Raw genomic sequence first — 13,682 nt, forward strand, 5'->3', positions numbered from 1 at the left:
CCTGCTCTGATTCGCCACTTAATTCCTCCCACCAGGTGGGCCTGGGGCCAGAAGCAGCAGCAGCTGTAGCTGCCCCACCTCAGCTGCCCCCGGGGCTGGAAGCGGAACCGCGAACTCCTTCCACTCCCACAGCTTTTCCCACTAACCTTCTCTGCTGTCTTTGGTGTTTGTGGGTTGAGAAGTCTGGTAACTGCCGCAGGTCACTGATTCAGGGAGCTAGGGCCCGCTTCGCCCGGCTCCTGGTCTGGTTGGTCTGCTCGCACTGGGCTCTGCGCCACTCCGCTCCCAGCTCCCAGCTCCCAGCTCCGTGTGGGATAGACCTCACCCAAAGACCATCCAGGCTGTCCTGGGCTGGAGCCCTGCTTCCCTCTGCTGTTTTGTGGGTTCTGCAGTTTTAGAATTGGTTCAGAGCCATTTTTTATAGGTTTTTGGAGGGACTCGGCAGTGAGCTCACGCTGGTCTGTGCTTTCCAGCCACCATCTTCAAAAAAGCATACTTTTTTGAGTGAAGGGGTCATGTCTTATTAATAAGAGGACACGGGAAAGCCATATTATAAGCCTATCTTGGTCTAAATTACCTAAAGTTCTTTTATGGATTTGTTAAGTATGAGTTTTCAAAGCATTATGTGAAAAACCTTGGTCAGAACTAAGACTACACTCTCCAAGGAAAGACAAGATAGTCAATGATTCAGTCAGTCACATTGCTTTTATTTACTTCAATCAGCATATAAGACTTTTAGTTATTTTACTCGCTTTACTTAATTACCCAATTACTTACTGGAGGCAGGGTGTCTCTACTCTAATTTCTAGTCTATATACTGAAAATCATCACAATTCTCTCTGATGCACAATAGCAAATATTCAACATACTGTCCAAACTGATGAAATAATCTTTCCACATCTAGGATGTCAGAAAAAAGATGGTGGATCAACAGTCTGAGAATAAAGATTGAGGGGACTTGGAGCAAGGCACACAGACCCAGAATCCTGGGCAGTGATGGCTGGGGATCAGCCCCCAGCTGCTCTTGTCTCTGGGGAGCCTGCAGTCAGACCCCTCTGGTTTCTTCTTAAACCTTGGCTGATTATAACTGTAGGCTTGGATTGTTTAACCCCTTTACATTTAAAGTTATGAGAGTTAGGTTTATATTTTCCTTTAACTCTCTCAATATTTTTTCAAGTTATTTTTTTCCTTCTGCTGTAAACACAGTACTATGTTTCTTCAGTTCCTTTAGCTTAATCTTTTTCCCTTGACTCTATTCTCACCAACTCTCTTCTCCTCTCCCCATTCCCTTCTTTTACCCCTTTGCAAAGGGTTTAAGAAGAACTGGGTTTTGCTTATTAATTATGTTTTCTCTCTTGCTTTTATCTGGTTATATAATTCTCTCCCCTCCTTTCCCCCTTTCTTAGTCAATTACATCCCTCCTCTTTTCCTCCCCTTCAACTATTTCTATTTATTAGTTTTAAATTTTTCATTGTTGTACCCCTTGCCAAAAAGGATTCCTCTCCCTCTCCCTTTCTTATCTGTCTCCTCTTTCCATCTACTTTAGATTCTCATTCTTTGGCTCATGACCCCTGTATCTAGTCTCTCTCTTTTCTCTTTATTCCTCATGCAGTCAAGGCTTCTAATGTCTCCATTCCAAGTATTCACCTCTATACAGTTTCTGCCTTGGATGCTTTCCCTCACAGATTCCACTTTTCCACTACACTTCATTTCCAGAATAATGCCAATTATTACTGGTGCCAAACTAGACACTGCCCCTTGGTGGGTCCCATTTAACAGCTGGTCTATACCTTCCTCTGCCCTCCTATTACTTAACCTATCGCCCTCCAAAGATCCCTCCCTTATCCTCTCCACGTCACCCTTTCCCTTTGCCCTCTTGTTTCTATCTGAATTTAGAAGACTTTTATAGCCCTCTAAATATATGTTATTCCCTCTTTATTTCATTCCTGTTAATCTAGACACCCTTTTTTACCACCCCTCCCATCCTATTTCTTCACTCTCTCCCCTCTCCCTAACGCTTTAGTCTTTTATTTATTTCTGAATTTAGAAGACTTTTTTATATATACATATATGTGTGTATGTGTATGTATGTGTATGTATGTGTGCATGTATTTCCCTTTTTAATCCATTTCTGATGAGAGTAGGGTTCCAAAACTACCAGCCCTCCTCCCTCATCTAATTCCTCTGTGTTAGTTCTTCCTCTTGAACTTCATTTGTATAAGATAATTACTCTTTTTACCTTTTTCTAAATGGTTTTACTTTATAGAATCACATCATACTCAGGTCTACTCCAATCATTCTTTTGAACTACCCAATTACTAATAACAGTGTTGGATATACATTTTACATGCCCTCATTTAAAAAGTAAACAGTGAGTCCTTATTGAGTCCTTCATAATTAGTCTTTGATGTGTGCCTTATATTTCTCTTGGATCTTGTATATCAATTTTTCTATAAAGTTCAGGGTCTTTTGCAAGTAAACCCTGAAGGTCTGGCAATTCATTGAATGTGCATTTTTTTTTCATTCAGGATTAAGGTAACTATCGCTACCCCCCAAAAAAATTTTTTTTACCACTCTACATTCTCCCTGAGGTGAAATTTTATCTTGTTTTGGGGGGAAATCTGGAGAGCTTGGAATTTTCTGACCTACTCCACTGTCTTTCCAGAATCCTCTCTCTGTTTTGCAGTTTTTAAAGCACTTGTCTCAGAAGAGCTTTGTGAGGTAGGTAAGCCTAAGCATTATAATCTTCAGTTTAGAAATGGGGAAAGTGAGGTTTAGGTCTTACAGCTAGTTAGTAAATAATAGAACTTGCTTCATACCCAGATCTAGGGCATATTACTATACACTATAATTGTTCCTTTGTATTCCATGTACACTACATAGGAAATGTTTTATCAAGGATTGTGAAATCAAAGGCAGAGCACTCTTAAAAGAAAGAGTAAATCTCGTTGCAATCATTCAATTGATTTATTCATTCATTCATTCAATAAACATTCACTAATGTGTGCAGGAGGAGATTGTGCTAGCTGGTAGAATTTTTTTAAAATGATAGAAAAGTCTCACTGGTTGTTAAGTTGTACAGCATTGTACAGCATGTTGGACTCAGCCTCAAAAAGATCTGAGTTCAAATTCTGCCTGAGACACTTTCTAACTGTGTGATTGTGGGCAAGTCACTTACTTTTCTCAGATTCCATTTCCTCATCTGCAAAATGGAAATAATATTAACACCTACTTCACAGAGTTGTTTTGAGGGCAAAATGAGATAATGTTTTAAAATATTTGGAAAATTTTAAAGCACTACGTAAAACCTAAAGTTATTTTTGTCGCTATTATTATTAATTATAGGAAAGAACATTAAAAAATCCTGTCAAATTCCTTGCCTTCAAATACCTTATGTTTTAATGGGATGGGACTGGGGGAGTCAGACATCACTCTCTTTAGTACTACTTCATCAATTTTTGGTTTTTTGTTTGTTTTGGTTTTGGTCTGAGATTTCATCAGAATAAGATTGGCAAAAAGTCTACAACTTATGGTCTTAGAGAGTTGCTGAGGGGCCTGGAGAGGTTGAGCGACATGTCTCTGGTCACACAATATTTATCAGTCCAGGTCTCAGACCCAAGTGCTCCTGACTCCAAGGCCAGCCCTCTATCTACTAGACCACATAGAATCTCTCTGATCTGTTTTCTTCCAATGTATGCAGCCTTTATAGAGGCTATGTGGCATGTTGGTTAAGAGAGCTAGCCTCAGAACCAACCAGACAGCAGCTCCTGCCTATGACCCATGCTGGTTGCACTTGTGACCCTGGGTAAGTTATTTAAGCTGACAGTGTTCTAGACAAGAGTCTAAATTGCAGAGAAGGTGCTGACCTGCATCCCTACAAGGGAGTATTCTCGCCTGGGAGTTTGCTATGCCAATGAACAGGTCCAGTCCCTATCCTTCTTAATCTCTAAATACAAGCTAGTATTCTCTTAGTTAAACTTCTAGTGACCCTTGAAATTTCCTGGTTTGCTTGATGCTAATGGGTATCTCTGCTACCAGAGTATGGCACTCAGCTTTCACATATTTTATCATCTTACCCTGGAGCTAAGTGTTTCAGATAGCTAGAAAGACCTAGAACTTGGTTTCATTTGGTGATTATCTCCTGATTTTTCCTAATTAATCTACATTCAGTTGATTATGCAATATACCACAGAGTACCTCCTCAGCTGCTAAATGAGGAAAGGGAAAGGTATTTGTCCTGGGATTTTATTGATAGAGGGAACTTCCAGGTATGGAAACCCCCTCTACCCATGCAGATTGGCACATTCTCTGCAACTTGTCACAGATTGTGGCTTGAGGAACTGAGAAATTAAGGACTTGTCTGAGGTCAGATAGACAGTACCTATCAGAAACAGGACTTGAACCCAGGACTTTCTACCTTTGAGGCCAGTTCCCTATTCATTATGCTACACTACCACTCAGATGTTAAATAGGTCATGTAAATAGCAGCTCTGTCCTTTGTTGCTGACAGCCCTGGTGGGCTGCAAGAAATCACACTGTAAAAGTAATTTCTTATGATTCACATCTGTACTGGTACAGCCCCTTCACATTAGCCTGTTTTCCCCCCGGCATCCATTTCAATTGCTCTGTACAGCTCCAAAGGCTGCATCATAGTCATACACAATTTGTTTAGCTATTCTGCAATTCATAGGCGCCTTCTTTGTTTCCTGTTTTTTGCTACCAACGAAAAGTGCTGCTTTGAATATTTTGGTTCTTTCCCTTCTAGCTTTGACTGCATCTTCTTCCCAATACCCCACACTGCTTTACAAGACATCATGGCACTCACCACCCACTCTAAATAGGGGGAAGGATGCAATGTGGGATGTGGTTAATGTTATCTGGTATGATCTAGATTTTGAGTTGTTAATCTTTTCATAAAACAGTCACTATTTCAGATATTGTTTTTCTTCTGTCTAGGATGCCTGTCCTCTAACCAGCTACAAGACAGAAATTTGTTTGAGCCAGCCTTTTTGAAGGAAAAAATACCCCAGGAAAAGAAGATAGAGTTTGAAAAAGCGGGTTTGGAAGCACAGAAGGTAACAGCCATAACTTGAGTGAAGACAATATAGAGAAAGGTCTCACTAATCATATTCATTTAATTTAAATCACTTACTTTTTATTTAAGCCATGGTGATGCAGTTAAATGAAAAGCTTTGCTCCTGATGTCTACAGCACAATTATTCACTTAGTAGGGACTGGAGAGTTAAGCTGTGTGCATGTATGTATGTGTGTGTTGAGGTAGAGAATGGGGTGGAGAGTGGGGAATGCAAGTGGGAGGCTCAAGTGGCAAAGATTAGAACCAAGCAGAAGTGATCTGGACTATTCTCTCTGTCCATTCCAATGAATAGAAATGAGCTAGGGGTTGACAGTGAAAGTAGGAGAGGAGCTTAGAGGCTTCGGGGTAGAAGAATTCAATAATTTAATTCAACAAACATTTAATAAAAACCTACTGTGTGCCAGGCACTGTACTAAGTGCTTAGGAAATAGAGACAAAATGGCAGTTGCTGTCTTCAAGGAACTTGAATCCTATTGGAAGCTGGGCTAGGGAATTACTAGTGACTAAGGGACCAATCTGACATTAATTTGACATTAAATGCAACTGGGGTGAAAAAAAGCATGCCTGTTAGCATTTCCTTTTTGAGGGAGTCAGGGCAAAACCTGCAACCCTACTCTCCATCCACCCCTTTTATCAGTTCGTTTCATTTCTTTGGCTGACAGGTTCAGATGATCAACAGTCCTGTCCTTTGGGCTGCCTTTGAAGAAAGGAAGAAGATGATTCAGAGTAAAAACACACATGGAAACATAGGCCATGTGTTATACCAAGAAGTTCCACATCAATTCTGCCACCTTGTGAGCACAATTGGCTTCCAAAGGATATACTCCATGCCTCCGGGTAGGTCTCAGCCCCTTTTTGTGTTACTGTTCTAACCCACTGGGGGAACTGGAAAGCAGACAGCTGCTAGAGGGATCTCAGCAATTACCTAGAGATCGGCCCCCTTGTTCAGGGTTCTTTTGATCCAGTTGATCCTTTGCAGGATTGGTTGCAAAAGTCACTTAACAAATTTTTCTATCACCATTTTCCTTTAATATCTTTTGTTTTGCTGATAGCTTTGTTTAAAATTTTAATTTCATTTCCTTTCTTCCCTTTTGTTTTGCTTAGAATTTTAACAAGATCTTCATTCCATTGATTCTTTTTTGCCTTTCCCATCCCGAAGTAGAAATGTATGCTTTTCACAGCAACCAGAGAAGAATAAAATTAAGCTCCCTGGGACAGTTTCCATTACTCCAAATGGAGACATTTTTGAGTTCATAACAACAAAAACAGTTAACTTTTTGAAAATATAACTTAATTTTATTTTTAGTTCTAAATTCCCTCCCTCTTCCACCTGTTGAGAAAGCAAGAAAAACCAACCCATTAAAAACATGTACTCAAGGAAAACAAATTCCTGCAATACCCATACTACCCCTCCCCCCAATTTGCTTCAATATTCTTCTGAGTCTATCATTGCTCTATCTCAAGGGGGAGAACATGTTGTTGACAAGATTTCCTAAGCCTTTCAAAATCGATTTTTTCGCTATTATCATCACAATATAGTCATTGTATAAATTGTTCTCCAAGGTTCTACACATTTTTCCCTGCATCTTTCCATTCAGGTTTCCATTCAGGTTTCTCTGAAATTACCCCTTCATCATTTCTTAATGCACAGTAATATTGCATCACATTTCTATGCCATAATTTGTTCAACCATTTCCCAGTTAACAGGCATCCCCTCAGTTTCCAATTCTTTGCCATGTATATGAAAAGAATGGCTATAAATATTTTTGTACACATTAGTCCTTTTCCTCTTTCTTTTATCTCTTTGAAGTATAGATCTAATAACACTGTTGGTGAGTCAACAGGTATGCACAGTTTAAGATATCTTCCAGAATGGCTGGACCAGTTCCCAGTTCCAGCAACAGTGCATTAACGTATATTTCCCCAGAATCCCTCCAGCATGTTTTTTTTTTAATTTTTTGTCAACTTTTTCAGTCGTATGGGTGTGAAGTAGTAGCTGAGGGTTGTTTTAATTTGCATTTCTCAGGTTATCAGTGATTTGAAGCATTTTTTTCATATGGCTATTGACATTTCTTCTTCTGAAAATTGCCTATTCATATCCTCTGACCATTTATCAGTTAAGAAGCAGCTCTTATAACTATGGAGTCTGAATGCAGATTGAGGCTCCTTTTTTTTTCTTTTGTTTTTTTTCTTTCTTGTTTTTGTTTCTTCTTTCTCATGATTCATTCCATTGGTCATAATTCTCCTTTACAACTTGACTATTGCGTAAATAAATTTAATGTGAAGTCACACATAGAAGATATATCAGATTCCATGCCATCTTGGGGAGGAGTGGGAGAGGGAGTGAAGAAAATCTGGAACTCAAAATCATGTGCAATTGAGTGTTGTAAACTAAAAATAAAAAATCTTAATTTAAAAAAAAAACAAAAAAGAAAAGAAGTGGCTCTTATTCTTGTAAATTTGGATCAGTTCCAGATATATCTTAGAAAGGAGAGCATTAACAGAGAAACTTGCTGCAAAGGTTCACACTCCCCCCAATTTTCTGTTTGTCTTCTAATTTTAGCTTGCACTAGTTTTGTTTGTGCAAAACCTTTTTAATTTTATGTAATGAAAATTGTCCATTTTAACTACTGTGAACCATTCTATCTTTCATTTGGTCATAAACTCTTCCTCTATCCATAGATCTGACAAATAATTTCTTCTAATTTGTCTATGATGTCACCCTTTATGTCCAAATCATGTGCCCATTTGGAGTTTGTCTTAGTATGTGGTGTGAAATGTTGGTCTATATCTACTTTCTGTTAGATTACTTCCTAATTTTCCCAAGAGTTTTTGTGAATTAGTGAGTTCTTGCTCCATTAGCTGATATCTTTGAATTTGTTAAATACTTAGCAACTGTGCTCATTTGCTTCTGTATATTTTGTACCTTATCTGTTCTACTGATCAACCTCTCTATTTTTAACCCTGTACCAAAATGTTTTGATGATTTTATGCTATATTTTGAGATCTGGTATGACTAGGCCTTGTTTCTTCCCACTCTTTCCATTAATTCCTTTGATATTCTGGACCTTTTGCTCCTCTAGATGAATTTTACTCAGCAGATGAATTTTTTCAAGCTCTGTATTCTTTGGTAGTTTGATATGACACTAAATAAGTAAATCAATTTTGGTAGTATTGTCATTTTTATTATATTGGCATGGCCTAATCATAAACAATTAATGTTTCTCCAATTATTTAGAACTGTTTTTATTTGTATAAAGTGTTTTGTAATCATTGTCATATGGTTTGTATAGGTATCCTAGTAGGTAGCCCCCCAAATATTTTATCCTATTTGTAGTTGTTTTAAAGAGAATTTCCCTTTCTATCTTTTCCTGCTGCATTTTATTTGTAATAGACAAAAATGCCGATTATTTGCGTGAGTCTAATATTCTGCAACTTTACTGAAATTGTTAATTGTTTCCCATAGATTTCTAGTGTTTTTTTTATTTTTAACAGAAATGGGCATTGTAACATGTTAAAATCTTTTTCTGTGCCAATTGATATAATCATGATTTTTGTTGTTTTTGCTATTAATGTGGTCAATTATGTTTATAGTTCTCCCAATGTTGAACTAGCTAAGAATTTCTGGAATGAATTCTTTGTCAGGGGTTGCTCTGGTCTCCTTGCTTCTTGTTTTATTTAAAATCTTTGCTTTAATATCCGTTAGAGATAATGGCCTATAGTTTCTCTGTTTTGACTCTCCCTAAGTTAGATCTCAAGACCATGTTTGTGTCATAAAAGGAATTTGGCAGGACCCTTTCTTTCCCTATTTTTTCAAACAGTTTCTGTAGTGTTGGATTTAATTGTTCTTTAAATGTTTGACAGAATTCACTTGTAAATCCATCTAGTCATGGTTTTTTTCCCTTGGGGAATTCATTTCTGTCATGTTCAATTTCTCCTTCAAAGGTTATTTAGGTCCTCTATTTCCTGTTCTATTAATTTGGACAATTTATGTTTTTGTAAATATTAATCCATTTCATTTAGATTGTCAGTTTTATTGGCATATAGTTGGTCAAAATTGGTCCTAATAATTTATTTATTTCCTCTTCCTTGGTTGTGAATTAACTTTTTTATTTTTCATAATTATAATTTAGTTATCTCCTTTTATTTTTTAAATTGTTAGCTAATGGCTTGTCTACTTTATTGTTTTCCTTTTAAAAAACAGATCTTAGTTTCATTTCTTAATGCAATGGGTTTTTTTTTTCAATTTTGTTAATCTCTCTTTTGATTTTCAAGATTTCTATTTTGGTGTTTAATTGGGGTTCATTTGTTGTTGTTGTTGTTTTAGTTGCATTCACCATTCATTGACCTACTCTTTCTTTTTTATGAAAATATTTAGAGATATAAATTGCCCCCAAGTACTGCTTTGGCTATATCCCTCAAATTTTTGTATATTTTCTCATTGTTGCCATTTATTTTTAATGAAATTATTGATTGTTGCTGTGATTTTCCAGAGTCATATAGCTAGGTAAGCTTCAGAGGTAGTATTTTAATTCAGGTCTTTCTCATCTAAGCCAAATACTCTATCCATTGTGTCACTTAACCTTTCTGAGCCTTAATTTCCACTCTTGAAAAATAAGCAATGTAATAACATCTGCCTTGCAGGCATATGGTAAGGATCAAATGAGATCATGTATATAAAGTGGTTTCCAAACCTTACTCATATATAGTCAGGAATCCAGTCCCTTCTACCGCCTTAATAATAGGTAACATTTACCTGAATAAAGCTTTTTAACATCCTTTCTCCCATTTTTTTCTCTCTCTCATCAACCTTTTCCTAATGGCAAGTTCTATACTAGGAAATGAATTGTATATGAGCTATGCAGTGGTCTGCTAGTAAATATTTAACAACCAGCTCTCCAAAAAAAAGGTGACACTGTTTTCTGTGTAATCTGCTTTATTAATATTCTCTCCATTGCTTTCTTATTTCTAGATGGTCAACATAGGAATAAATTACACTCTGATTTGTAGCACTTGACAATTTCTGAGGTTTAATTGCTCACACTGAAAATTCAACAATTGACTCTCCTAAGCCAGTTTAAATTGACTCCAACACACAACTGGAACTAAGTGACCTCTTTGGTCCCTCCCACCTTGGGGAGTTCTATGATTAATTACAATTTCATTTGTCTTCTTGAGTAGAAGGGTGGTACAGTCAAGTAACCTAGTCCCTTTTCCTCCTTGCTCATCAGTGGAAATATTCTAACTTTTTCTTTGACCTGAATCACAGAACTTTGCATCAAGTGTTACCCTTTGGTTATAACAATAACCACAAGAGTTTGTATTTGTATCATATTTGTTTAAAAAGACTCCCTCCACAACAGCCCTGGAATCAGGTGGAAGAGGTGTGCGAGTATTATTGTCTCTCTGTTTAACAGACGAGGAAATTGAGAGTGCTACTTTGTAAGGTTGTTTTGAGGCTCAAATGAGATAATGTTTGTAAAAAGCACTTAGCACACTGCTTAGCACATAGTAGGACATATATATATATATATATATATATATATATATATATATATATATATATATATATATATGCTTATTTTCTGTCTCCCCTGAACCTGAGAGGCATGAAATGATTTGCTCAAGGTCACATGACTAGGAAGTTGCAGAGCCAGAATTCCAGCCTAGCTCTGTCTGACTATCTAAATCCAGAGCCTTTCCCACTCTGCCATGCTCTGGGTTCCTCAGTGGGGAAAGGGCAGAAGGGGAACCTCTTTAAAACTTTTAAGTCCTTTTAAATATGGGAAGTTTCCTTGGGGATGATTTCCTTAAAGGGGGAGGTATATAGGAAGCCAAGAACCTGGAGAGGAAGCAACATAACACTAGATTGAAGTCAGCTAATCTAATAGTAACAGCTAGCTAATAATAATAATAATAGCTAGCATTGATATAGCTCCTACTGTGTGTCAGGCTTTGTGCTATGTGGTTGACAAATAATACCTCACTTGAACCTCACAATAATCCTGGGAGGTAGGTGCTCTTATTTTCCCCACTTTACAGATCAGAAAACTGAGGTAAGCAGAGGCTAAGTGACTTGCCCAAAGTCACACAGCTAGTAAATGTCTGAGGCTCAATTTGAACTTAGATCTTCCTGATTCCAGGGCCAGTGCTCTATGCATTGTGCCACCTGTCTCCTTATCTAGATTTTGAACCTAATCCAGGTTTTTAAACCTAATTCAGTTTCCTCACCCCTGCGATGATGGAATCCATGACCTTTCAGTTCTCTTGATGGAAATTAATGAATGAATGTATAGTATTACCAGGGGAGTAAGAACTGGCTCCTCTACTATGGGCTTTATATCAAACATTGACTTAAGTTAAATTATTCTTTCCATTCTCTCTGTGTCAGGTTTCATGGTATTCTCTTTCACTTTGAGGGAGTTTGTTTGACTGAAGATAGAGAAAGAGAGTGGGGAGACGTGGGTCTTTGGATTACTGGTAGCTGCATATATCTAGTATCCAAATAAGGAATGTGATTTTTCAGATAAAACTCACCCTCACAGCTCTCACTGGTTTTTGTTTGTTTGTTTTCTCCTATCAGACCCCCAATATGGTTATGGCATCTACTTCAGCAAGAACCTCAAAAGCTTGGCAGACAATCTCAGGAAGACCTCTGACTCTGACTGCATGATCTATGTATTTGAGGCTGAAGTGGCCGTAGGTTCCTACTGTGAGGGCAATCCATCCTACATTTCTCCTCCTCCACTAGGTTCAAGAAGCATGGATACCTATGATAGTGTTGTTGACAATGTCAAGAACCCAGAGACATTTGTCATTTTTGACAGCACACAGGCTCTGCCACGGTTCTTGTGGACCTGTGTGTTGAAAAAGAGTGATTTCTCCCAAAAGAAGGCCAAGAATAAGGGCTCAATGGGCTCCTGTTTTTAATAGTCATGTCACCCTTTCTCCAAATGATGGTTTCGTTACTTTAAAAAAAAGTCTCCTAAGCACCTCACCTGACAAATAGATAAGACAGTGCATGGAAACAGACTAGCCATGTACTAGTATGCCAGTACCTTTCACTAGACTTCAACCTCTTTTAAAAAAAAGTTAAAAGAGGGGTAGGGTGGGGTAAGGTAATCACCATAAAACCTTCCCGGGAGAAAAGGAAAGGCTCTCAGAAAGAGAAACTTTTGAAAGAAAATGTCTGCTTTTTCTACTTCCCTTTATGGTATAAAAACTGATATATACATATATATATATATATATATATATATATATATATATATATATATATATATATATATATATGTATGTATATGTATATGTATATACACATATAGTGCTTTAAAGTTGGCAAGCACTTTACAAAAATTGTCTCAATTGATCCTTGCAACAACCCTGGGAGGTAGGTGCTGTTAATATCAATTTCCTGATCTGTTAAATGGGTGTAGCACTCAGTATATCATACTTCATAGGTTGTTGTGAGGCTCAAATGAGATAATATTTACATAAAGTGTTTTGCAAACCTTTTAGTACTATGTAGATGCCAGCTAGTGTTATTCGTGATTTTTAGCTCATTTATTCATTTAAAATATATTACAATATATGTTGAGATTTCTCTAATTCCATTTTCACTATATTGCTAACATCTGGATAAATTTTTAATCGAATAGTGCCTTCTCTAATGTTTTGATATCTCATGTTTCTCAAACTCTAGTTTATTATATATGTTTTATTCCAGTTCTGAGTTATCTAATGTGTAATTTCAGAATTTGTAGTGCAAGTACCACTTTGACTTGTTTCCTCTTTTGTAATTCCCTCATATTATTCATTTCTGGCCCTTCCATATCCTTTTTATCATTTCCTCTAATTTTGTGAAGTAGCTCATTGGCATTTTATTATTGCTATTAAATATAATCTAATGCAAATTAATTTTGAGTTATATTGTTATCTTTACATTATTGAGTCAACCAAGCCAATATGTGCTGGCTGTCTCTCCAGTTATATAATTCTTCCTTTTTTCCTGTTGATCATTTTTTAGTATGTAGTTATTTTTTTAAGGTAAATCCCATGATTTTCTTGGTAGGTTAATTCCACAGTATTTGATACATTTTGTCGCATTTACAAAAGGAGATTTTTACTTATTTTTTTTGTTAATGATAGGTAGGAATGTTGATTTTTGTCATATCTTCTATTATTTTATCTTACTAAAAGCTATTATCTTGATTAATATTTTTAGTGAATCCCCTAGGTCTTCTATACAATCATGGGACTTTCAGATATAAATATTTTAATCCCTTTTTTGCTTAGGCATATTTTTATTTCCCTTTTTTGTGCCTTATTACTGATGGAATCCTAACAAAGCTGTCCCCAGCCTCAGTATTCTAACTTTCTTGTAGGCCGAACTGAACAGCAGGCCCACTGCCCCTATCTAGTCACTCATCTCCCCCCACCCCACTCAATATTCTAACTTCTTCATGTAAGCCTCACTGCTCACTAAAACAACAGGTGTAGCCACGAACTCATATTTCTCACAGAAACTGCAGGCATGCCCATGTACTCAACCACAGCCACATTCATCTAGTCTCAGACAGAACCAGAA

General features: G+C 37.1%; 1 protein-coding gene across 1 annotated transcript in view; it reads left to right on the forward strand.

Moving 5' to 3' along the window:
• The window catches only part of PARP9 (poly(ADP-ribose) polymerase family member 9), a 50,618-nt gene extending 38,298 nt beyond the window's left edge, over positions 1-12,320 (forward strand). Inside the window, exons 8-10 of the mRNA XM_036747722.1 lie at positions 4,957-5,075; positions 5,758-5,932; positions 11,679-12,320. Coding sequence (XP_036603617.1) covers positions 4,957-5,075; positions 5,758-5,932; positions 11,679-12,025 — 641 coding nt within the window. The 3' untranslated portion in view covers positions 12,026-12,320. The remainder of the gene's footprint in view (positions 1-4,956; positions 5,076-5,757; positions 5,933-11,678) is intronic.
• The last annotated feature ends 1,362 nt before the right edge of the window (positions 12,321-13,682 follow it).

This window comes from Trichosurus vulpecula, chromosome 2 (genome assembly GCF_011100635.1).
Source record: "Trichosurus vulpecula isolate mTriVul1 chromosome 2, mTriVul1.pri, whole genome shotgun sequence".
In the NCBI taxonomy this organism is placed as follows: Eukaryota; Metazoa; Chordata; class Mammalia; order Diprotodontia; family Phalangeridae; genus Trichosurus; species Trichosurus vulpecula.